The following is a 27383-nucleotide window of genomic DNA, read 5'->3' as shown; positions in this document are numbered from 1 at the left end:
TTGCATTAGCTTTGATATTGTATACTTCTCCAGCATGGTGTCTGGCATGGATTCACATGCTCCTGAATATTACCCGTAATCAGGGTGGGAATCCTCGGTAAAGAGAAAATCAGTTTTTGTTTCTGAACTGTCTTTCTACTAGTAACCAATCACTGGTTTCTGGGTCATATAGCCCCTAGCCAATGACTGCCCTCTACCTAAGCCCCTCCTCTGGCAGCCATCTTCAGATTTTTACTGCATGTTCAAGTGTTGGGAGTCCTCGTGCTGTAGCTCTTGAGCTTTTACTGCGTTTTGCGTTTTCCGAAGAGTTAACTTCTATATTTTCGGTCAATGGAGCCTCAAGCTCCACTGACTCTACTTCCGATCAACGGGGACCCGTTTTCTGAATTTTCTACGCCCCTCAAGGGCATCTTCATCGTGTTTTCCATTTCTCGGAGGATTCCAGAAGATCTTTGGGGCCTACCCTGAGTGGACATGGCCCAGGACAAGGGAAGCATGACGCCTGTTGGATCCAAGCTGTTCAGGAGCTGCTCTGGATGCAGACTTCAGAATGTCTTTGAGGATGAGCACTCTCGGTGCCTCTAATGCCTTCACAATGACAAATCTCACATGGAGAAGGACTATGCGTTTTGTAAGAACATGTCCGAACGGACAATGAAGGATTGTCGTATTCGACTCACCAACTGGCTGGAGGGGAAGAGCCCAGCAGCGGGTGAGAAGAGTAAGAAATCTGAGCGGTGGTCTAAGACCTTTGAGGGCGCTCCGGCGACGGGGGCCCAACAAAAGGCTAAGCACCGCGAGTCTGCAGGCACTGGGAGCGCTGATCGGTGGGGCTCTTCGGCTGCCAGGCAGGGCGCATTATCACTGACGCCATCAACCATGAGCCAACGCTCTGGCTTGGTGAAGAACCCGGGTAAGCTTTGGGAGAAGCCCTGGTCGATCCTGACGGATACAGCCGAGGGGGAGCGAGGCGGTGACCCTCCCCCATCTTTTCTGCCCATCGAGAAGACCCCCGTGAAACCCTGGCAGGAGAAAGAGGGGGGGGGGTGGACACGGTAGCCTTAACGGACACCGATACCAACTCTGAGGATGAATTGGCGAGCGTCCAAAGGATCCTGGACAAGAAGTTTGAGGAATCCAGGGCCCAGGGGAAGGATCCCGACTAGGCCGAAAAGAGCAACGGGGGAGTCGACGAGGAAGAAAGGGCCGCGGAGGACCTCACGCCCCAACTGTCGGTCCCGTTGCAGCCGGTGCCCGTACCACAGAACAATTCAGGAGCTATCTTGATGGCGATACAGAACCTCTGCGTGGAGATAAGGACAAGGATACCCTTGCCCCCCACAGACGACCCAGCGGGGCCTGGTCAGTCGGAGCCCACCTAACAAGCGGAGATAAGTCCATCCTCCTGCCCCCTTCCAGCCTTCACCCCATCCCCTCCTCCGAGGGATGAGACGGGAACGGAGACGACGACGAGGACGGACGACAGTGGTGACGATGGAATGGACCTCCCTTCACCTCCTCGGGCCCCCACACCCCTGACAAAATTGTCTCCTTCCAGGCCATGATCGCCTGGGCATCTGAGCTCTTCCAGCCCTGCACCGAAGAACAGAAGGAAGGTTTCCTCTACCAACGGCAGGAGGCCAAGAGGAAGACTGTCCTCTCAGTCCCGTTGCTGGACGACATCTCGGACAAGGGGTTGGCGCTCCTGAAGAACCCGTCCACGGCTCCTGCTAAGAGACGGTACGAGAAGTAATCCTGGGTCCCGGACTCCACCCCTATGTGCCTCAGGACAACGCCATCCCCGGATTCAGTGGTCTCTGTGGCAGCCAAGAAGAAAGCGGCTTCAACTTCAACATCCCCGCCGGTCGGCGAGGGGAAGAAGCTGGATGCCATGGACGAATGTCATCTCGTCGGCAGCGACAACTATTAAAGCGGCCAACGCCCTCGCGATCGTGGCACGCTACGACAGGGAGCTGTGGTTCAAGATCACTCCCTTGTTGGGCTTCCTCCCAGACAAGAGGGCTGAAGCCCTGGAAATCCTACAGGAAGGCGAAGTAGCGTTGGATCACACCATTACGTTGGCCACGGACATCGCCAACATTGGCTTTCGTCGGATGGGCAACAGCATTTGCCTTTCGCCGGCGCGGTTGGCTCAAGGCCACTGACTTCCGCCAGGATGTGCAGACCAGGGTTCTAGACATGCCCTTCGACGGGAACAAACTGTACGGCAAGACAGTGGACGAGTCACTACAGGCCATCAAGGCGGACACCGACGGCTCGGGCCTTAGGTGTTCTTCAGCAACGACGGGCCGTCCTTTCGTAAGCAAGTTGCCTCCAAAGGATTCAGCGGCCGTTCCTCATCGTACCGCCAAGCGGCCCGCTCCTCGTTGCAGGAGGACCACAGAGGATGCAGAAAGACAGGAGGATCCTGTTGTCATCGCCAAGGCGGCAAGGCTGTGACGAAACAGGATTGAACGGGCCGTGGCGTCGGGCCCCCACCTGAGCACCCTGGTGGGATGCCGGCTGGCGAAATTCGTCAGCGTGTGGGAGTCCATCTCCAACCGTTGGGTGCTGGATGTGCTGGCCCGCGGGCACACTCTGGAATTTCAAGAGGTGTCCCCGTATTCCACCCGTGGCCAGGAAGGAAAACTACGTCCCTTACCTGCTGTTGGAGGTACGGGCGATGCTATGAAGGGAGCCATCGAGCTTGCCCCAAAGAGGCTCTGGGGCTCCGGAGTGTACTCGCAGTACTTCCTCGTCCGGAGAAGACCGGCATTTGGCGACCCGTCCTGGACCTTAGTTGTCTGAACAAGTACATCAAGTCCTAGAAGTTCCGGACCGTCACCCTCCAGCACGTGCTGGGACAGTTGGAGGAAGGCGACTTCCTATCGTCGCTGGACTTGGAGGATGCCCACTTCCACATCCCCATTCTAAAAGGACATAGAACATTCCTGTGATTTGTGGTCCAAGGGCGACACTATCAGTTCAAGGCCCTTCCCTTCAGATTGAAGTTGGCGCCCAGGGTGTTCACCAAGTGCCTAGCACCAGTGGCGGTGCCGCTGCGCCTACAGGGGTTCCACGTCTACCCTTACCTGGACGATTGGCTTATCCGAGCAAAGTCAAGAGAACTCGCCATCGATCACACAGCGAAGACCGTCCAACTGCTCACGGATCTGGGATTCGCCATCAACTTCGCGAAATCCCACTTGGTACCGTTGCAAGTCGCCCTGTTCCTGGGAGCCAGGCTCGACAGTGACGCGATTGGCTTTGCAGTCGGAAGAAAGGACGAAGACCATCCTGGGCAAGGTACAACGGCTGTTGACCATGGACGTGGCCAGGGTAAGGTCCATCAAGTCCCTACTTGGCATGATGTCCTCGTGAGGTAGATACCTCATGCACCTGCAGGAGTTCCTCGACGCCCGTTGGATGCAAGTGGCGGGCAGCTTCGAAGATGGGATCTCACTCAATGAGACTTTCCGCCAAGCGATCTGTTGGTGGGGCACCCGCGCGCATCTGGCGGCGGGCTTGGACTTCCAGACCCCGGCACATCAGGAAACGGTGATGACGGATGCCTCCCTGGAGGGATGGGGAGCGCACACCAGAAATCTCCATGCAAGAGGCTTTTGTCTCCCGGAAGAGAGGTCACTACACATCAGTGTCCTGGAGCTCCAAGCTGTGTTCTGGGCCCTCAGGTCGTTCCTTCCGTCCCTCAAGGGCAAGGTGGAAAGGGTCTTCACCGACAACACCACCACGATGTTCTACATCTGGAAGCAGGGGGGCACCAGATCTCCAGCCCTATCCAAGGAAGCGCAGGATCTGTGGCACTGGGCCGTCGTCCAAGGGATGTTTCTGGTACCCTCCCATCTGGCAGGAATCAAGAACACCATCGCCAACTCACTGAGCAGGGAGCTGCGCTCCTGCCACAGCTCCCACTCGTGGCACGATCAAGTGGATCTTCTGTTCCGACGACAGAGCAATCCCCAGATTGACCTATTCACGACGAACGCCAAGTGCTGGAGGTTCACCAGCAGGTTTCCCCAGTCGAGGAGCATGAGCAATGCCTTCTTTCCCCTGAGACGGCATGTTCCTGTATGCGTGCTCGCCGTTGTTGCTGCTGCTGTGAGTCAACAGTAAACTCGGACGGTCCCGCTGCAGGATGATCCTCGTCGCACCTGCGTGGCCAAGGGAGATTTGGTTCCCGGATCTTCTGGATATGTCAGTGCCCCCTCCCCCATCTCCCCCCAGTCAAACTGCCAACGGATGTGGATCTTCTCACCAGGGAAGGAGGCGCCATCCTACGCCACAACTCGGTCGCTGAACCTGCAGGCCTGGCTCCTGCAGCACTAGAGTTTGGTGGATACAATATCCCGGCGGACTGCAAGGAGGTGCTTGCAAAAGCCAGGGCATCCTCGACTCTCGTGCTATAGACATAAATGGAAGAGGGTCTCTGTCTGGTGCCGTGCACAGAAGATTAACCCTCTGCAGATTACGAGCCCTCAAGTGCTGCCGTACTTGCTATCGCTGGCCAAGGTGGGGCTGGCACATGCCTCCATCAAGATCCATCTGGCGGCTATCTCCCGCTACACAAGAACTCCGAGGCGGTCATCCCTATGGTCTCATCGCCTGGTGAAGTAGTTACTGAAAAAACTGTTCCTTTCGTTACCGTCTGTGAAGGTCCCGGCCCCGGCATGGGAACTCAACGTGGTGCTGACCAGGCTCATGGGGCCGCCATTCGATCCTCTGCATTCGGCACCATTGAAGTGCCTATCGTGGAAGACAGCGTTACTTGTGGCCATCAACTCTGCACAACGAGTGGGGGAGATCCAGGCCCTCTCCTGTAAACCTCCATACCGGACATTCCACGAGACGAGGGTGGTGCTCAGGACGCACCCTTCCTTCATGCCCAAGGTGCCGTCGGACTTCCATCTCAACGAGCCCTTGGTGTTACCCGTTTTCTTCCCGTCGGCTGAGAGGACTTTGTACTCGCTGGATGTGGCTAGAGCGCTGAAGTTCTACGTGGACTGCACGAAGAGTCTGCGGAAGACATCACAGCTGTTTGTGAACTTTGGACCTGTGAACCAAGAGAAGGCCCTCTCGAAGGCTTCCATTTCCAGATGGCTCTCTGGCGGCATTATGCACTGTCACCGGTTGGCGAACCGACCTTTGCCCAGCCGCCCGAGAGCCCATTCAACCAGAGCGATCGCTGCTACCACAGCTTCTTGTTTGGCGTGCCCCTGCTGGACATCTGCAGGGCTGCTACGTGGAGGTCGACGCACACCTTCACGAGATTCTACTGCATCGACCGGGATTCCAGGGAAGAGTCCAGAGTCGGCCAGGCAGTGCTGCGCAACCTGTTCGCCTGAAGGTGGGCCTGGTGAGGAGGCAAGAGATGCTTAATGTTGAGCCTTGCCACCTCCCATGGTTGTGCATGTGTACTGCTATGTATTCTTGTATTCATGAGCATGTGAATCCATGCCAGACCCCATGCCTAACCTGTAACTGTTCTCCAGCATGGGTCTGGCATGGACTTGCATGTGAATCCTCCCTCCTACCCCTCTGCGGCTCGTCTCTTGGTCCTACTGCCACTTTACGTGCTACCAAATCTGAAGATGGCAGCCAGAGGAGGGGCTTAGGTAGAGGCAGTCATTGGCTAGGGGCAGTATGACCCAGAGACCAGTGATTGGTTACTAGATTTTCTCTTTACCGAGGATTCCCAGCCTTCTGACGTGGAATATTCATGAGCATGTGAATCCATGCCAGACCCATGCTGGAGAACAGTTACAGGTAAGTAACTTATTCCATACACACAGCACACCATTACTAGCAAGAGTACAGTATCACTAGCCAAAGGCTAGTGGCAAGTGCACATTTTGTACCCTGCATCAGATGCCTTACCCCTTTAGTCTGGAAGTATAAAATGGACCTCATAATCGGTCAAGACTGTCATAATCAAATAATTGGCTTAAATATCCCAGTCGGAGACAATTATGGATCCAACACTAGCCTCTGGGGTGGCTTTGGGGCATTATTCTGAATTTACTTTATTCTATGAGAAAACTAGTGCTGTTTGAGGATATCTTAGAGGCGCTTCCATCGGCAGCAGCCACAACGAATGCAAAGACATTTTGGGAGCTTGTAAACTATGGACATATGCATAGATCGAATATGAATCCAACTAATAATACAATTATTAATCTGGCACTAAGGGGCTGAAGCATTTTTCTATCCTATATGAATTCCTGGACACCCCAGGTATAATCGGCACCACTTTAACCTCCACATATACATTGATAAGCTTCTCATGCTTGAATGTTTCAATTGCAATTATGAATCCTCTGCGGGAAGGGGTTGTGTGGTGGGGTGGAGTCCTGGTCTGGATGCAATACCTGCTGAACTATATAGATCTGGTGAAGACATTTTGGCTCCTTTCTCAGCTAACATTTTAAACTATATGATTAGGAAGTGCTGGTTTCCTAAATGCTGACAAGCCATTATTTATCCATTTTATAAAAAAGGACGAAGAATCACCAATGGCACACAGAGCTATTTGAATTGAGAATCAGCAGAGAAAGTCTTTGCTAGATTAGTAATGGCTCGTCTACAAAAGTGGACCGATGAGGCAACCAGTTTGTCGGATGTGCAGTTAGTATCCAGATAAGAACTGGGCACCAATAATCAGGCGCATTACATTATCAAATTGTAAATAAATGAAGAATTGAGATCTATTTTTCATTAATGGACATGAGCACACAGGGTGATCAGAAATAAGAAGCGGCATGTCCTAAACTCGATTGGTTGCCTAGATTTACTATATCTGTTTAAGTTGCATCATAATGCAGCCTGTGTGCTCTCTGACAAGAATGGTCGTACTATTTGGTTCTCTGACACGGTGTAAGGCAGGGCTGTTATATTAATGTTTTAACTTACTACTTAAATTGATGTAAAGCAGTTGTATCTCACTTTGGCTCCAAGTTCATACCGGTCCTTGCCTATGCAGATGACACTGTTTTATTGACTCGAACCTCCACAGTTTACTGACTCATATGTAGCTTTCATGTATGATTTTTAGATGTGTCAATGTGACAAAGTATGCAATGATGGTATGAATCTTAGGGCGTAAACTTAAGCCAACTCTTACCTTCTTTTTGGCTTAAGGACAAGGCAATGTCATTAGTCAGTTATGATAACCTGGAAATTACTTTTTATACATGTTTTAAGGGACTGGAGTGACTCTTGCATCTCGGCAGGATGACTCGGGGGCAACATGCTCGCCTTTGAAGAAAGATGACGTGGAGCAATACAGGTTTGATCCCCGTGTCTGTGCTTAGGAACCTCTGGGTATTAAGCTCGTTATAAATAATTACAATGAACAAAACAGTAAAATGGGGCAAGCCATAGGGGGCATACCTAGTATTTTCAGAGTATACCAATTGAGTAAGGAGCAGATATTTGGAGGTTTTAGTGTACATTTGGTTTGGATACACAGAAAACATTAAAAAAAAAGAAATTTGGTGAAGTGTTGGCGCCGAGTTTGTGTGAATTATATAACTGTTTTTTGAGGGAGGGGAGGTTATGTGATTCCATGAAGGAGGCAATTATCACGGTGATCCCGAAACCTGGAAAGGATCTTACTAAGTGCAATAATTATCGGCCTATCTCCTTAATGTAGACCTGAAGATTTTTACGAAAATACTGACAGTAAGGTTTAAAAAATATATGGGTGATTTAGTGGAGCGTTCTCAAACAGGATTTATGGAGCGAAGGTATGGATATGATAATATTCGAACACTGTTAGATATTTTGAGTTTGCCGGGCTCGGAAATAAAGGACATTTTGTTGATTTTTTTAGACGCCGAGAAGGCCTTTGATAGGGTGAATTGGGGCTTTCTGAATTATACGCTGTCGAAGTTGTGTTTTGGTCCTTTCTTTCTTAAGGCTATTCAAGCTTTTCAGAATGGCATTTTGGCAAAGGTGTGGGTGAATGGGGGGTTTTCTATGTCATTTCCGTTGTTTAGAGGCACTTGCCAAGGTTGCCCCTTGTCGCCACTGTTATTTAATTTAGTGTTGGAGCCCCTGTTGGCATATATACGTCAGATGAGATGTATCGGAGGGTTTGCAGTGGGAGAAGGGGAAGTAAAGGCTTTGGTTTATGCGGATGATGTGGTGGTCGTTTTGAATGACCCTGTTGTAGGGGGTCAACTATTAAGGGAGGTCTTTGATTAGTGAGTAAGCTATCTGGGTATCGGATCAACTGGGATAAGACGGTGGTATTTCCGGTGAGGGCTTCACCTGGATGTGAACAGCTGCTGGGGGTGGGATTGTAAATGGGAATATTCTATTGTGAAATATTTGGGTATTCATATTACTCAAGATTTTGGAAATTTGGTAAGTTATAATGTGGATAAAATCATTGAGGTTCTTAGGCAGGATATTATGAGATGGGGACGTGTTAATCTGACTCTTTGGGGCAAAATTAATGCTATTAAAATGATTTTGCTGCCAAAGATTCTGTATGTTGTTCAATCTCTGCCTTTACATTTTACAAAGGGAGCATTGGCACGTGTAGATTGTTTCAGGATTTTTTGTGGGGATTTGGGAAGAGAGCCAAGATTCCCCGGTACATTATGGTCAGGAAAGTTAAAGATGGGGGATTTGGGAACCCGGTATTGAAAAACTACTGTAGTGGTTTTTTGTTAAACAAAGTGTCTAATTACACTGATGTAGACCTGAACCGGGTACCGTGGTGGGTACAAATTGAGATGCAGCGGTTTTTGCCTTATGATATTAAAGGTTTGTTTTCTTTTGGAAAGTTGCCTAAGAAGGTACGGTGTTTGAAATCGGTGTTAGCTACCAAAGAAGCGTTGTCGTCATGGATTATAGGTACTGGTCAGGGACTATATCTTTATGAAGAGGCTTCACTTTGGCATAATCCTGGTCTGCAGTATAATAAGGTACTGACTTGGAAGAGTTGGATTCAGAGGGGAGTTTTGGTTTTTGGCGATTTGTGGAATGATGCTGGGGTGGTACCTTTTGGGAGTTTAGTTGAGAAATTTGGTTTGAGGGACAGGGAATTGAGAAAATAGGAAATTTTGGTAGCTTTACTCTTGGAACGGAGAGAAATGTTGGATGCTCCATTCTTGAAAAAGCCAGATAATTTTGATATATTGGAAATGGGATTTCAAAAAGTGTCTACATTTATGCAGTTTATGCAACTGGATGGGCAATGGTTGGATTCGTGGGAAAAGTTGAGGTTATCATGGACGGAGGAGTTGGGCAGGGAACTCACATTGAAAGAATGGGATAAGATTTGGAGAGTGCCGACGACAGCCAAAGTGGATTTGCAATTACGCTACATACAGCAAAGGATATTGGGCAGAATATATTGGACTCCAACACGTATGTGCAAATTGGGTTTAGTTGATGATGATTTGTGTTGGGGTTGTGGAAAAGAACAGGGTACTCTGTTACATATGTTGTGGCATTGTGAAAGAGTGGTAAGATTTTGGAGGGAGGTTATTGACAGGATTGATCAGGTCTGGGACATTGTTTACCCACGCAATCCCTTAGCAGTTATATTCCTGTCGTATGGTGTTGGGCGTAATGTAAGTTGGGTGATATTGTGCGGGGTGCGTAAAGTTTTGTTGGTGGCGGTTAAACAAGTGTTGAAGGTCTGGAAGACACGGAAAAAGCCGACAGTGGAGGAGTGGATTTTGGATGTTAGAGCTTTATCAAGATTTGAAAAAACTATGTTTAGTAAACAAAACAAGGCAGAACTTTATGATGAAATGTGGGAGAGTTTTAATGACCTTTATGGATAATGCTAGGTGAATTATAGAGTGGAGTGAAATGGTTTACCTTCAGGTACTTTACATATGGGGGGGGGGAGAATTGTGTTGTTTATGTGGTTGTTTTGTGTAGTCTTGTTTGTCTGTTATTTGTTTGATATATCTGGTTTGGTTTTAAGTTAATTTTACATTTTGATATGGTGGGATATGGGGTTATGGTATGAAATCCTGCTGTATTGCTTCCTGCTATTGTATATTTTGCAGTTCAATGACTTATGATGATGATACTGCTTGTTGAATATTGTTGAAAATTAGAAATAAAGAGTTGGAAAAAAAAATCTTGTGCCACACTCTGCACCTAATTTTCACAGGGCATTTGCTATATCTTTTCTGGAAGATGTATTGAAACTAGAAACCGTTTTGCTACGTTAGTGTTTGGGCTACTGAGAACTGTACCAACTAAAACCGATCTTGAACAAAGAAGTATCAAGGGGAGAATCTTATCAATCCCCCTGGTTAACCCATATTAAACAGTGTTATGATCACATTAATGCCTGATATTATTTTGATAATCTGAACTCCATTAAGGCTAAGACATTTAAAAGCCTCAAAACATTTAACTAGTGTCTTAGATAAATAAGCCAGCAAACTGATGAAGCCCCTAAATGGCATGCATACATTAAATACCGGCCACTTCCCAGGTTCTTGAACATGGGCAACATTTGAATACAAACATGCTTTCAATAGAGCACTTTTTGACATGCTGTTAAAAGGGGTAACAATAAGATCCTCATCAGCAACTTCGTAGAACAATAGTCGCCCACTTTGTAATGCACATAATGAAGAGCTATTGCATTTGTTTTTTGTGTATGCCTTATGTTATCCCTCAAACTTTGAATTCCTTTGCTTGGTATGTTGAACTTCCTGTAATGTAGGGCTGCACTTTAATACCGATTAGTTGATACCCTGCTATTGATAGGTCATTGCTAAGCTACTTGAGAACAGCTTTGAAAATTAGAAGTCTTTACCTGAAAGAATAATTGGTGCATGAGTTGTAATGTGAATTTGTGCTTCTACTTTTTAAATGTTCATAATCACGGTAGTGTCTGGATTTAATAGATTCTTCGTATCTTAGCCTTTTACTGATGTATTGCAGTATTGAACACCAATGTGAATCTTTTAATCACTGTATATTTGATTAATATTTGTGGAATCAATCGTAAACATTGTGAATTGTATGCAATTGTGCAGTTTTAGGGAGTTCCGAAATTAACATTTGACAGTATGTTTTTATCTTGTTAAGGCTATTATGCCTGCACATGGCCCAATCTCTGGCATGGAATGGTGAACATTCAGTGTAATTGGGGAAAGTAAACTATTAAGTAGGAGTTCTGGAGGTCACCATAGGGAGCAACTTCAGTGTTGCAGAAAGGTGGTATTGTTTATCGCACAATTAAGATGACCAATCCCTTTCCAACATCACCAGTTCTGCTCTAGTATTACCACTTGCATGTAGACTAAAAGATGCAAATGTGGATAAGGAAAATAATCCAAAATAAGCTCAGTGTAGTGCTATCCATTAGTATACCTTTCAACTCGATAATATCTTCTTTTGGTGGCTACTGTTCGAAATAGTTTGCAATTTGGAAGAGGCTGTGATGCAGCATGCTCGCATTCTGAGAGGGCTCACAAGTCACATTATTTTTAGCAGAACACTCCAACCTAAAACTTCCGTATAATTGTATGCAAATGTTGAGGCTTAATGTAAGGTTAGTGCATGACCTATGCTACATTTTATTTTGCAGGATAAAAGAAGTAAATGAGACTAACAAACGAGTAGAACAAGAAATTAAAGTGGCCATTTTCACCCTGATCAATGAAATCAATAAAAAGGGGAAATCACTTTTACAGCAGTTAGAGGTACAGTAAAAAATATAATGCATATATTTTCGTGTTTGTCTAGCTAACTTGGACGTCTGTGTTAGAAGGTAATTGGCACCAACATACTATTTTGTTACTTGCACTGCTGAACATTAACTGTGTGCTTGTCTGTCCATCGTAAATGTACCAATGTCTAATAGTGCTGCCAATATGCATTGGTTGATCTTTTCTGGTAAGTGGGGTTCTTTTGACTATGTAGCAACTGCTGAAAAATGACAAGCAAATGCTATATTAACCCGGTCTCCACAGCCTCAGTTATTGCATTGCGTTACAGAATGTATTTGCAGCACATGCCTCCGTTATAATTTAACCTACTTTTCTGGGTATAACCATATGAAGGCAAATTCCTGCAAATAATTTTTAAAAACCTCCTCTTTGTGGCACTAGAGGGGGTGGGAGGTGGTGTATTACTGTGATGTTGATGGGAACTCCAATGTCCTTATCTTTTTGTCTTGGTTGATGGTTGAGTCTGCATACTTATACTACTTTGGTTCCTGTTGTGTTTTTTGTAGCCATTGACCAAAACTGTGGCCTAATTCAGTGCAGATCTTGTATTTCTTTTTCACCTGAAAATAGTTGAACATGTTGGCATTTTCTGTTCTGTATATTAGAGCATAAAGCTAGGAGTGGAGGCGTAGGCTGATGTGTTAAGACTTGTGCAAGTCTTTTATGCTGCATCTGACGTTCAATAAGAATGCAAGTCGGCCAGAGATAACCGTACAATCCTAGTGGGAGTGTTGACCGCCCTATCCTAAAGTAGTGTGCGCTACCAAAGAAGTTTTGTTTGGATCTTTTTTTTTTTATTCAGTCCTGATGTAGTTGTCTCAAATAAAATTGCCTTATGTCCTAAAGTTAAGACTTTGGCAATGGGTGCACAGTTTTCAGAAAAAGGATTCCTGCCAGCTTTAATGGTTGCTAGTTCTGAAGGTGCATAATTTAGACACAGATCCTTTTGCTACAACCACATTCTTCAAAATGCACATTGGCCACGTAACGGTCTACGGCCTCAATGAGCTAGCTAATTAGGCTTAAGTCTGTTTTGCAGTCCAGGAAAACACCTTCCATTTAAAGCACCTTCTGTGCTTGGGAGCCAATGGATTGGTTTGTGTAAGCCAATCCTAAAGCATGTATTGGGCTCTCGCTCGACCTTAAAGATCATGGGTATTTTCTCAGCAGTTGGAGTATTAAGAATTAAGGGGTGGTTATACCCCTGCAGGGATTCTCAAGATTTGTAGCTAATATGTAGGACTCAGTTAAAACTATGTGCATGTTTATAAGGCCACAGAAGTTCCTTCCAGTAGCTAAAACCCACTGTTCATCTGTGCTTCACCAGCTTCCTCACTGAGTACAACTCAGTTTCTTTTTAGTTATTTAATCATTTCATTAGATGGAAAGAGACAATGGGTGCATTTGAGCACTATACTGTTATCTAAAATACATTCTTACGGATTTAAGTAAAAGTGGTGAAACGGCACAAATTTGAAACATACGAGATAAAGCAAACGCTACTTATGGGCCACGGACTGGAGGTAATGCCCAAAATACCCAAAATACACCTGGGAAAGTGCAAAAATAGCACAAACTACACAAACTGGCCAAAGCCCAGAGCCAAGCCTTTAGTATTTCCAGAAAGTGCAACGTTTTGGCTAGATCTCCAGTGGGGAGGGCGGGGGGGGGGAAGATTGATGCACAAGGAGACCAAAACAGCAGAGAATGAGAATGCACAATTGACAAAGATTTTGGACACTAAGGTACTACTCCCGAAGCCACTGTTGCCACAAACCTGTAACTTCATAGCCATTTATGAAGTAGTGCCTTGCTATACCACCTTTTACGCTAGGCACACAGGTTTGTGTAGTATAAAGACCACTAAAGCGGTTGTAACATGGCAACCACATGCTCTTGCCATACTCTGCTAGGACAATGATGGAGACTGGCAGACTAGCCAAGTCCATTTTTTCCTGAACCAATATGGTAATCCAACCAAGACTCTGGACTTGATAGTGCAGAGAATATCGCTAAAGTTAATTATTTAACAATCTGGCAGTAAGCGCAAAGATTTTGCTGTGGTTGGGGAACACGATGGGGCGATTTCCTCCTCCTTCCATTCGCATCTGGTCTGCTAGTCCGTGGCTTGATCCTGGATTACGGTGTACTCTCTTGGAGGGGTTCACTATAATGCTAAATGCCCACTGTGCCTAACCCAACCCTCCTCGACCTCCCTACTCGCGGTCTTTCAGCAGCCAGATGTTCTATATAGGTAACACAAGATCCTCTGGTTACTGATGCATAGAGATACTGAAATTGCCAGCCATATGTGTGGGTTGATGCATGGTGATTAATTTGGCAGACTGGATCAGCCCTCGGACTGGTTAAAGGGTACCAGTCCAGGGAGAGCAGAGGTCCCCATGCTGCAACCAAACCAGGTCATCAAAGATCCCCAGCCATTGGTTTTTTCTCAATGCTCTATAAAGCGAGCATAAGATTACATTACAAGCATTCCCAAAACTTAAATCCTGTGCCTTTTAAAGTCTCAAAGTACACAATCTAATCTGTACCAACAACTAGTGATTGTTTTCACTGTTAAGTCTGTAGGGAAAGCAAGTCACTGCTCTTTGTTTAGTGTTTGCCCTTTGGTTAGCTGGAACCAGAATCCTCTTTGCCAAGATGTTTATTGAAACTGCCTTGTATAATCTTCACAATGTACTGATTAAAATGTAACCGGTTTCCTTTTCGGTAAAGGTGAAACTCTTTAGCAGTCCCTTAAATGTTTTATCTTGTGTTGGAATTGTTCTTTTTACATTGTAACCAATCAATTCTTTTTATGTCAGATCTGTTACTCTAAAACTCGACAGTTCCCAACTACAATAAGTCATCTCACTTATAAGCCACATGTTAAGTCTTTAATATACCATCTGTGCGAAGCAGAGATTCTGTTTAGCCAAGATAGACAAAATTATAGGTTAAATTGTAGTTTGATAATTACTTCTACATGCAAACAATTTATTGAAATCTAATCAGTTTGTCATGTGAAGAAACTCACATCTCCATTGTATTTGCCCAAGATGTGTCAAATTTCCGGGTGTGGTTTTGTACCAGTGTTGGAGAAAATAACTTGACCTACTTGGAAATGAAAAATATATTTGAATGAGCAGAAGTTTTATTTGAAGATACAAATTTGTGGATGATTTACAGTATTGGCATATTGCTAATCGCCAAGGTTTTCTTCATCAATCCTGATGTTTAGTACTCTGTGCACCCTTCTCTGAAATACCACCAAAAGTGATACTGGAAACGAGAAAAGCTGAAGTTGCATGTTTTACAAAAGTATATTCTAAAAGCTTTAAACCAAAGCCCAATGTGTTTTTGTTTTTTGCTGTAGACTGACTTGGATCATACCACAGCCCAATATATCCTTTAGCAATTTTTTTTTTTTTATTGAAAAACTACAGTTTTTCTCCTTTCTCTTTCCAACACCAAGATGGAAAAAAGAAAAGAAAACTTTTGTTTCAAATCGTCTAAACATCCAATACATATCATTGTTATCAACATTATGTCTTATTATGCTTTCCACAAAGTTCTTCAACGCAACAACGTAACATATAAGGCACTTAACCCTTTAAGTGCCATGGGTATTTCTCCCCAGTGCCAGAGCCTTTTTTGGTGATTTTGGGATGTGGCCATTCAATGGCTTGTAACTTTTTCGTTACATGAGATATCTCGGCCAAATTTGGCTCCTTTTTTTCCCACATGTAGGCGGTCGTAACGCCACCCAGGAATCCCAGGTTGCTGTAGGGGGGTGAGAGAAAATAAGGAAAATGTGTGAAAATTTTGGGTTTTTTCAAAAAAATGCCAATAAAATGATGTACAAAGAAGCCTGTGTTTTTTTCCTTGTAAGAGCTAGGAACAAATGGTTTGCTGTGCTGAGTTCCCCAATGTGTTGGCTTTCAGGAACAGGTTGAGTGGAAATGGGAAAAAATTATTTTGATGGGGATATCAACCGTTTTGTGAGAGGTAGGCGATTTTTGCCATTTTTGCCAATTGGACATGCATGGACGGCGGAATGGAAGAAAAGGGCAGGAAAGCCAAATTGGAGGACAGAAAGGCATATATTTCTGAAAAGTAGACAAAATTCCAAGTTTAGGAAGGGGTGATTTGTATAGGTCAGGCAACAACTAGGTAGGGGAAACTGCCATCGAATGGGGGAAAAGCGGGAAAATGACTGAAAAAAAAGTTGTGTTGGACATGGTTGGCTTGGTACGGCAATGGCTTCTATGAATTTTGAGAAAAGCAATGCTCCGCTACATTCCCCCCCGACTCTTGCAGTTAGGAGAGCATACCATTTTTGTAGTGTTTGTACAAAACAAGCAATACCACAAGCCAAACACTGAGCCATGGTACACAGGAGTTTTACGCTCAGGGCCTGACCAGACGCACTTAGCATGTGTAAATTGGGAAAACCAATGTGGTGAGGAACGGCAGCCATACATTTTTTGAAAGAGCACAGGCAGACCTTTTCAAGGGTAGGTGACTTGTGCAGGTTACAAAAGTGTATGGTGGCTAAAGCAGCGACTAAATGTAGGTCACATTTGGGAAAAGAAAGGGTTGTGAGACAAAGGGCTCCAGCAAATGGGTCAAAACGTTATGAAAACCACACAAACACAACACATGGCCTACCGTCCCGCGTTCCCACAGGTGTCCCGATGAAAACGGTACCTCACATGTGTGGGTGCACCTACCTGGCCGCCAAGGGGAAAGCCTAAAACACAAGAAACCCCAAGTCTGTTTTCACACCGGAAATGTCACACTCTCACATCATACAGATATGGGCCTCGGGTGTCCAAGCCACCGAGGAAAACGGGGAACCCCATGCATTTCCGAAAAGAGGACACCCGTGGGAATCCGCAGAGGTATGATATGCCCAAATCGCCCCAGAATTTATTACCCAGACACCCCCGCAAAGTCCGAAATGTGGGGGAAAAAACGCTTTTTCCGCACATTTCGCTCGACGCACCCATCGAAACACGCCCCCAACAACACATGGCCTACCGTCCCGCGTTCCCACAGGTGTCCCGATGAAAACGGTACCTCACATGCGTGGGTGCACCTACCTGGCCGGCAAGGGGCAAGCCGAAAACGCAAGCAACCCCCAGTCTGTTTGCAGAGGGGAATCTCAGCCATTCTGCCGACCGGCACAACATACAGATATGGGCCTCGGGTGTCCAAGCCACCGAGGAAAACAGGGGGCCCCATGCATTTCCGAAAAGAGGACACCCGTGGGAATCCGCAGAGGTGTGATTTGCGCACATCGCCCCAGGTTTTTTTACCCAGACACCCCCGCAAAGTTTTCGGCTTGATGGCTTGGACACCCTAGGCCCAAATCTGTAGGTTGCCCACATGAACAAATTGTGCTGTGGCGAAAGGCTTGGGGTTACCAGCGGGTTACCCTTTTCCTTTTGCGCCCCCGGTAGGTGCACCCACACATGCGAGGTACCTTTTTCGTCGGGACACCTGTGGGAACACAAGAAGGTATGACATCTGCTGTTGGCGACGTGTTTCGGTGAGTGGACACAGGGAAATGTCTCTGAAATTGGCCGGAAATGAAGACAATTCTCAGACATTTCGCTCTGGCCACCCACCGAAACACACCGCCAACAACACGTGGCCTACCTTCCCGTGTCCCCACACGTGTCCCGATGAAAACAGTACCTCACATGTGTGGGTGCACCTACCGGGGGCGCAAAAGGAAAAGGGTAACCGACTGGGAACCCCAAGCCATTCGCCACTGCCCATTTTGTTCATGTGGGCAACCTACAGATTTGGGCCTAGGGTGTCGCAGCCAGCAAGGGAAACAGGGAACCCCATGCATTTCCCAAAAGAGGACACCCGTGGGAATCCACAGAGGTCTGCCTTACGCAAATCGGCCCAGAATGTAATACCCAGAACCACCAGCAAAGACCCACATGGGAGAAGGGTGCCCAAGGCCAGGGATATTACCGCCGACTTTGCTGGAGCCCTGGCTGCCCTGCGTTACAGCTTCTCCCCACCAAGGAGTCTCGGCAGTGTGCCAATACCTCCCCGAAGGGAAAAGCTGTAATGCAGCCCAGCCGCAACTCCAGGACAGTTGGAGGTGATCTGCCAGACGGGCCATTCCCACCCACACCACCACCAACAATCCAGCCCCAGTCTCACCCACCCCACTGACAGTGGGCCCTAACCATAGAATAATAAAAAACAGTACTCACATAACGTTGCAGCTGCTCGGGTAGAAAAAGCTGTAAACAAAACAAAGAACATGTTACCTACGGTCACACCAGCAAAATGTAGCCCTCCCCGGGGGCAGATAGGGGGGGGGGTTGTCCTGCACTCCTCCCTGGGCTCAGGTGTCCGTTCCTAGGAGCAGATATCTGGTCCCAGGAAGGGCTGCATGACTTGGCACCCACTCCATTGCGGGTGGGGGGGGGGGAGGGGGTCAACGCCTCATCCCATTAGAAAATTCCCTGACCCTTTGGGGTGCCCCACCGCCCCCCCTAAAAAGCGTTCCACCATTTTCATTTTTTTCCTTTGGTAACCCAACTCCCCTTGGTGCAGAGGGTCACATTGGTGTGCCAATCTGGCGCCGGGGTGCCCAAACCCTACTGCCCCATCTATTGGGGGTCCTGCCCCACCATTTTTGGGAGCCCTCTCCCCCCTCACCCCAAATGGCTGGGGGACACACCTCATGCAGGCCTCCCTGGGCGCAGATAGGGGGGGCCTCACCTCATGCATCCCTCCCTGGGGTCAGATGCCCCTTCCTAGGAGCAGATATCTGCCCCCAGGGAGGGTTGCATGAGGTGGGGCCCTCCATTTGGGGTGGGGGGGTTGAGGGCCACCCCCCGTTGCGGTACATCATGCGCTGCCAATTTAGGGTGGCCCTCAGCCCCCCCTAAAAAGCAGCCTGTGTTTTTGTATATTTTTTTTGTTTACCCAACTTGGCTTGGTGCAGATGGGCCCATTAGTGTGGCTATCTGCCCCCAGGGTGCCCAAACCCTACTGCCCCATCTATTGGGGGTCCTGCCCCAGCTTTTGGGGTGCCCCCCCACCCCACCCCCAATGGCTGGGGGACACACCTCATGCAGGCCTCCCTGGGCCTCCTCCAAACGGCTGCGTAAGGTACACCCCACCTCCATTTGGGGTGAGGGGGGAGAGGGCCACCCCAAAAGGTGGGGCAGGACCCCCAATAGATGGGGCAGTAGGGTTTGGGCACCCTGGGGGCAGATAGCCACACTAATGTGGCCATCTGCACCAAGCAAAGTTGGGTAAACAAAAAAAAAATACAAAACCACAGGCTGCTTTTTTGGGGGGGCTGAGGGCCACCCTAAATTGGCAGCGCATAATGTACCGCAACGGGGGGTGGCCCTCAACCCCCCCACCCCAAATGGAGGGCCCCAGCTCATGCAACCCTCCCTGGGGGCAGATAGGGGGGCCCACCTCATGCATCCCTCCCTGGGGTCAGATGCCCCTTCCTAGGAACAGATATCTGCCCCCAGGGAGGGTTACACACCCCCCCCCCCCTTTCATTCAGTAAAAAATCCATGGTGGCTAGTGGCCCCCACCCCTTCCCCCAACCCTGTTTCCCATCATTTCATTTTTATTTTTTATTTTACATTCCCTTGGGGCAGATGGTCAGCCATCTGCCCCAGGGTTCACATGCACGTGTCCCCATGCTTTGGGGGCTGGGGGGGGAGAGGGCTGCTTACCTGAAGCAGCCCCCCTCCCCCCAACTCACAAACAGATCCATGGTGGTTCAGTGGGTTGCTGGTCACGGATCAGCGCTCTGCGCTGATCCGTGACCAGCAATGCGGCATATGAGTGGTGTCCCTGGAAAGGGGAGAAAGTCCCCTTTCCAGGGACACCACTCTTAGGTCAATCCCTGGTGGCCCAGTGGGCCCCAGGGCCCAAAACCCCCACCCACCACCCTCCTTCCCTCGACATTTTTTTCTTTTTTTTTTTTTTTTTCCCCCACCCCTGGGGGCAGTGATCATCTGCCCCCAGGGGTCCCTGGCGCTGTGGCCCCATGCTTTGGGGCCACGGGGGAAGGGGGCCGCTTAGCTAGTAAGCAGCCCCCCTCCCCCACGCGTCACAAAAGGATCTTCGTTTGATCCGTGATGTTGCTGCCCGCGGATCGAGGCGCCCTGCGCCCGATCCGCGGGCAGCAAAGTCACACAATGGGTACCATTGGAAAGGGGAAGATCTCCCCTTTCCAACGATCCCCGCCTCAATCTCCGGCTTGAAATACAGCCGGAGATCGAGGCGGAACAAGAAGGGCACTCACCTTCTCTCTCCAACGCAGCAGCCGAAAATGGCTGCTGCGGTGGAATTGCTTTCCGTTTCACGCCGACGTGCGTCACGCACGTCGGCGTGAAACTGAAGGAAATCCAACCCCCGGGCAGTGAGGGGGGACCTCCCCCTCACATAGCCCGGGGGTTGGATTACAGTTTTGAGCGATCCCTGCTTTGCAGGGATCGCTCAAAACAAGGTGCCGAAAAGGACAAGCTATCTCGTCCTTGGCACTGCGTGTGCACTTCCAAGGACGAGATACCTCGCCCTTGGCACTTAAAGGGTTAATAGTCAAGCAAACAGACAAAGTCAATTAAACATTCGACTTATCAGTTAGACAGTTACACACTTCAAACATCAGCCTAGCACCCCTCCGGATTACGGGGGACATCTCAAGAGAGCGTTCATCAAATTTACAATCGCACAAACATGTTTAATGTTTTGGCCTGAGGATATCAGGCACCACCAGGTGATCATATCATCGTTTAGCGGGGCATATTCGCCTAGGTGGACAGAACGTAAATTAACAATTGCTGGACAGCTTGTAATCGGGTGTTTCAATGATTCAACCGATTCCTCACAGAATCGGCATAGATTGTTGTTTATAGCAGGCTGCCTTCTTTGGAAAAGAATCTTTCGTATTCAACGTATTTAAGCGGAAACGATGAAATTGTTCCCGATGGTGGCGATTGTAGCACTGCAGGAGGTAAGGTTGTTGACAGTTTAATTTTTTTTAGCATTACCTAACTTATTGGAGAGATTAAGATTTGAGTTTCTTTCCACATTTATGATCCATGCCGAAGATTCAAATTTTCTTTTTGCCACTTTTGGGCGTGAGAACAGGTCGAAATTATTAATGTCAGCTGCTGCAATCCACTCTTGCACTCTTGAGCTCCATTGTGCCAACAGGTTACTAATTTTCGAATCATCAGAGGCGGTAAATATTCTATATGCTGGCGCACCACCCACTTCTCTCATCTTGCGCCAAAGTGAGATGGACTTCCAAACCACATTTGAAAAAAGAGAATTTAACGAAAGTTCGTGGCGTATTGCAATAATTGGAATACAATTTGGGAGGTTAAAAACCCGTTTCCTAAAAAGACCCTCTACAGTATTCCAATTTTGTTCACTGATGTTCCATCCCGCTTCTGCACCAAACGTTAAAATAGGAACAACCTTTTGACGGTAAAACATTATCACCGGGGATAATGAAAATTTACCAAAGTTTTTATTGATCAGGGCTGCTTGTAGTTGCCAGTCTTACTGCTTTCAGTTTCAACGCATTTAGCCATTGGACTTCCCCAATTGAACTGTTAAATTCGATGCCTAGATAGCAAATCGGATTAACGGACATTAACTGTTGACCACCTACCGCCCATTTAAATGCACGATCTCTTCTACTCGTTAACAAACCAATCGACACAATTTTAGTTTTATCTGTGTTAATGGCCAATTCATTTGCAACTATATATTCATGCAGGCAACTTAACAGACGTTGAAGGCCGATTTGTGTTCTATCGATCAGAACGAGATCGTCAGCATATGCAATATACCGAACTGGAGTTCCGTTTAGACGTGGAGGGAAACGGTGTGCTTGCTCCAAGAATAATGGGAGATCTGCCAAAAATAGTTTGAACAAATTCGCGGCCAATGGGCTGCCTTGCTTGACGCCCCTTGTCGTTGGAATGCTGTCAGATGATATGCCTTGTTTGTTAAGGCGTACTCTAAAAGAGGTCTCCGTATGTAGTGCCATTGTTGGGTTGAGAAGGGCCATAGGACAATTCCATTTCATTAGTTTGGCCCATAGCATCTGCCGGTTGACTCCATCAAAAGCTTGCCTCATGTCTATAAAGTCTAAATGCAATTTGGTTTTACTCTGTAATGCATGATATTTCAAAGCTGTCAAAATCGAAAGGTTGACTTCCACACCTGTACCCTTTGAAAATCCAGTTTGCCGGATGTCAAGGATTCCTGCCTTTTAAGCCCAACTCACCAATTTACATCTCAAATTGGAAGCAAAGAGTTTTCCAATAGTGTCCAATAGGGCAATTGGACGATAATTTTCAGGTGCGTCCCAACAGCCTTTCTTATGGATTGGAATTACGATTGCCGTTAGCTACGATTTAGGCAAGCATTTGGATTTTGCGATTTTGTGAAACAAACACTCAATGAAAGGTGCCCAGATCTCTGGATTTTTTTTTTGTCTGACATTACTTATCATATCCGGACTAGCAGCACGAGAATTTTTTAGTGCCTTAATAGCGTCAATGATGTCTGACAGCGACATCTGGACATCCCAGGAACCCAATCTAGCCACTGATTTCCAATTAGGAACCTTGAGCTGGCTATTGAACACTGACCTAAAGTGTTTACACCAGGTGTCCCCAGAAATTGTGTTCTGCATAGAATTGGAACCGTTGGAGGGGCCCTTATTTAATATTCGCCAGATGTCGTGTGTGTTCTTAGTAACCATCAGTTTCATCATAAGCTCGGAAGAATCCTGTTCTACAATCGCTTTGTGGGATTTCAACCAGTTTCTATAAATAGCTCGTCTGGCCTTCACATTCTCCAACATTGTCTTAGGTCATACATTTTTTTGCATTTTTATTTTACAGACATCTTTTCTTAGAACTTTCTCTTTATCATCCAGCAATTTACTAAAAGGGTGGGTGTGCAGCTTATGTTGCTGAGCGCTGTCTTTGATCGAGGTGATATGATTCTGTAGCAGTGGAGTGTATTCCACAGCGTCAGTCAAATCACTTAGATTAGCCGTTAGGGCACGGATCACATTTGCGCTCCGTCTCAATCGATTTCCACCCATGTTTACTTCAACTGCTGCTGGGTATGGGGACAAAGTATCAGACACCGCCACAAGACATTTCACTTTCAACAGCAAATGATCGCTCTTAGTCGTTGTCAGTGATTGCAGTGTCAGAATCTTTGACCCCAGGTTAGTAGATACCCAGAAATAATCAATTATACTGTGCGTGGATTCACGATGCCAAGTGGCCTGAGCTGGAATATCGCCACCCACATTGCCGTTCAACAAAACGCAGTCAAACGTCTCCATAATATCTGACCAACGTTGTTCTTTCTCGCCTAACTCTACATATGGAATCTGGCTATAAGCTTGATTGGGGAGATCGTATTTAAACCATGGGCCATTGAGGTCACCACAGCATATAATGCTCAAGTTATTGTGTTGCATGGCTGCCTCTTCCATTAAACAGCTGATCACTGTGGTAAACTCTAACATTTATTTTGACCGGATTCCAGTAACAATTTATGATCAACAGAGTTGCAACTGTGTTTAGAGTATCTGAACATGCTTGCATAATTAAACCTTGGACGTAGGGATTAGGATTAACACAAATAGGAGTAGACCATACTCGTGAGATTCGAACCATTGTCAAGAGTCCTGCCGAGGGTCGGCCCTGAGTATTTTGTATTGCAGGATTGATAAAAATATTGAAACCATCTCTAATGGGCGCATCAACTAACCAAGTCTCCTGCAGACAAATTACAAACACATCGTCCAATGGAATGTCAAAGTTGTGAAACAAATGTTGAGAGCCACGAGTATTCCATGATAGGATCGAGCAGATTGATTCCTGCGAATCCAATCGTGGCTATTCCTGCTTCGGCTGTCTCTGATGCCCCAGGTGTTTCTCGGACCGACGAGAGTCATCTTGACGTATTTCAGAAGTCATACTGTGGCGAACAGATGTCACAACTGTTTGTTTTTTCGATTTTGAGCCATAAATTGTCTGTACCGGATTTAAGCTTCTCCTGGCCACGTCTGGTTCAACTGAGATGTCAAAGCCGAATAGCAGAAAGTCTTCAGCTGCCTTGAGAAGAGTGTTACGTACCCCATCGGCATCAATATGAAGGAGCACCGCATCAGAGGCGCTTTCTGTCACATACTCGACTATTTTAATATCATCTGATTCAGTCGAAGAGGTGGAATGTGCTTGAATAACCGCAGAACATTTGCACGGTTGAGTTTCAGATCATTATCATCCTTAAGTAAATTTTGCAGTATCAGCTTACACCTGTTATCCTTGGTGCGGTGCTGCAGCTGGTCCTGTGACCTCGGTGGGGAGCAGCGCTGTTTGCTACGTTAATTAGTTGTGAATTTTGGGTTCAGTTTTGAAGAAATAACCTTTGAGGACAGAACTTCCTTTTTCATAGTGGAGGCACGGCGACCTTGGACTACTTGCCACTCTGAGGGCGGGCAGCTTAGTCTAGTGTTGTCAGATTTTATAGGCAGATTTATATCCGGTGGCTGTTCTTCAATAGAGTGTTGCAATGACTCCTCATCGCTACGATGGGAATATATAGAAATGTCGCACAAATCATGAACGTCAGCTGCCACCATACTGGCTAAAGTGCTGTCACTCGAATTTAAACGTCTACGCTTGACACCATGGTTCAATGATAGAGACGGTGCATTATGCTGTGATGAGGGGGGCACCTTTGCTCCATTCGATGGGCGCTTGATCAGCCCCGGCCTTGGTGGGGTCGACAAGTTTCTTATAAAGCTCTTTGTTTCAGCATGAGTTGCTAGTTTTGTTTTCTTAGTTGTAGACGTCGCTTTGGTGGGCTTCACTTTCTTCTTCAACTTGGCAGTACCATTCGGTGCAAAAGATTTTGCCGTGCCTACAAAGATGCCAAATGTGGACGGGGCACCATCCTGAGAAAGAGCTTGTGTTGTTGCTTTGTGCGCCTGGGTAGCATCAGCTGAGGGCACCATTGCAGCCCCTATTGGCATGCCTATGTCAGAGGAGACATGTAAGAGGACGCAATCAGATGAATTAGCATCACAGACGATGGTTTAACGCTGTGACAGCTCGTCGATTGTTGTATTGCACCAACTGTTTGGCCTGTCGTTGCGTCCAGGTGTTCAGTAGTTTGCATCGTAGTCCTGGACCCCTGCTCAGAATTTTGTAATGGGGCGAAACATTGTACATCAGATTTGGGCCGGTTAGGACTATGACCTGACTTTAACAGAGGTACTAATTCGGACAGCACCTCTAAAAGACATTTTAGCTGTAAGTCATGTCGCTCTTGTTGCATGGTCACTAGATCATTAAGACGAGATTGCCAGACTGAACTTGGGTCTTTACCAGCTTGAACATCTAGTTGGATGAGCTTGGTGAAAGATTCTATTTGATCCAATTTCAGCCGAAAGATTCAGAGTGAGAGCACCTTGGTCTCTTATAGTCTCGTTTAAAGTCTCATAGAGCTTTACGAATGGAATCATCGCCTGAGATGATGCAGCGAGAACGTTATTGTGTAGTTGAATGGCTGCACCTGCAGACAAGTTTATTTTTGAGGTCGGTGTTTTCAGAGAGTCTTTGCCCGGAGTTTGAATAAGTAGGGACTCATTCACAGAAGTTGTGCTTTTTGCAGGGGTGACTGGCGCTATTGATGGGGCATTCTTTTTTAGCAGGATATCAATTGCGTTGTGCCTTTTTGTGTAGCTGTTGCCTTCAGATAAGTTCACCATGCCTAGAGAATGATGAACTAACCCTTGGTCCTGCGCTCCAGAGAGTTCCAGTCGTGATTTTGGTGATGGCGGCGCTGACATGATGGGAGACAAAAGCACCTGCTTTTTCTGCGGCGGGCAAGACGGACTGGCACTGCTCTTCAGACAGTCACTGATCGAAAGCTGCAGCAAAGAAGTGTCTTGTGCTATCTTGTTTTGGGCGATAGCGCGAGCAAGCTTATCATTAGGAGACTGTGTTGAAGTAGTGCAAGAATCGCTAGAAGACGTTAGTTTCAAGTCTACATCGGTCATTTTTAGCCCTTCAGGGGCTTTGCTCAAGGCACTACCAGCCCGTGTCGTCAGAGTTGACTTTTGTGAAATTATAGGGGCATTGAGCACGAGTCCAGAATGACCAACACCTTCTTTGTTTATTAGGCATGACACTAAACTTTCTGGAGACACACCAGATTGCTCCAACGAGGCCGTTCCACTTTCCTGATGTTCACTAGGGACACTGAAAACTCCAGTGCTTACAGCACTAGGGACAGAGTCAGTCAAAGAAAGGCCTCCCATGGAGTTGGCGATCTTCTGCATCGGAAGGACAGCGCGTCCAGTAGTCTTGAATTGCGTAGTTGAAGTGTGCGCTCGAACCAACGGGCTCTCATTTACATTGAGCTTTTCCTGTGTAACAGAAATCGCACTTATTATTTCTGCATCCGTCAAATCAAATGGCGAAAACATTTTGAAAGGATGCGAATGCGTGGCTGGAGCCACTTTTGATAACACATGCTCCGTTCACGGCGACTTCAGCAGCGGGAGTGGCATCGGCGCAAGGTCAGCAAGAGAAAGCATAGTTAGTGGTTTTAACAAGGGCTTATGTATAGTCGCGCTAAGCCTATTGTGGTCCAGACTAGTGCCTGCGGACGCCGCTGTATCAATGGCATTGACCGCACAGCCTTCAACCGGAGAGGCAACGTCATGATGGACCTGTGCAGTTGTTTTTATCAATTGGACAGGCGCTGCCGAAGGATCCGGAAGCGCCGGGGGGGGCCTCCTTCAAGCAAGTAGCGGGCTTACCTTGTGACTTCTCGCCGACCGCTGCATTGTTTGGCAGGGGAGTCCATGGATTAAGCATCCGACGCTGTAACAAAGTCTTGTGACGTGTCTGAGGCCCCCCCAACGCAGGGGCCTTCTGCATTGCAGCCATCGACCCTTGAATATAAAGTTGGCCCCCGGCCCTCGGACGCACTCGGGCGAACTGGGCAAACGGACTCAGCCGGGACTCCGCTCTGCGCGGCAATGCAGTCTTTATGCAAATCCACTAGTGAAAGCAGAAAAGGGACTCACAAGTCGCTGCAGCTCCTCATGGTATTACACACAGTGTCTCTGGGCAAACTGGGACGCAGCCGGGACTCTGCTAGCAAATTTTATACGCACATGCCACAGTGGGCAAGATTGACGCAGTTTGGTGTCCTGGAAAAGATCACCACTTGACCCTGATAGGGCTTGTGGGCTTTGTCTCTTAGGCTATATCCTTTCCTGACTGGCAAGCTGTTCAGATTACATTGTGATGCTATTGGGATAGAAGCCATCTTGTACATGAGTTTTCTCTTCCACAAGATAGGATCGGAAAATGTATCTAGACCCAAATATGGAGAGCTCATCTGGTCTATTGCATTGAGCAGACATTACATTTTTAGAAATAATCTAAGCCCTCTTTGCCTTCATTGTATAGGCATGATGAGGCATTTATAACGTGCCTGTACAAAAGTGTTTCGCGGCGTGACTGGCCAAGTGGGGGGAGGGTGTGGGGGGGGCACAGCGGCAGGACAAAGCAGCGATCTTACTAG

General features: G+C 47.1%; 1 protein-coding gene across 5 annotated transcripts in view; it reads left to right on the top strand.

Annotated features, from left to right (window-relative positions):
• Nucleotides 1–27383, top strand: part of TRIM33 (tripartite motif containing 33) — a 1358766-nt gene that overhangs the window by 337905 nt on the left and 993478 nt on the right. For all 5 annotated transcript variants that reach the window (XM_069633393.1, XM_069633392.1, XM_069633390.1 and 2 more), the window contains exon 6: nt 11591–11705. In XM_069633393.1, the coding sequence (XP_069489494.1) occupies nt 11591–11705 (115 nt within the window). The remainder of the gene's footprint in view (nt 1–11590; nt 11706–27383) is intronic.

This window comes from Ambystoma mexicanum, chromosome 13, assembly GCF_040938575.1.
Source record: "Ambystoma mexicanum isolate Mex_15411 chromosome 13, UKY_AmexF1_1, whole genome shotgun sequence".
NCBI lineage: Eukaryota > Metazoa > Chordata > Amphibia > Caudata > Ambystomatidae > Ambystoma > Ambystoma mexicanum.
This window is presented reverse-complemented; position numbering and strand designations above follow the sequence as displayed.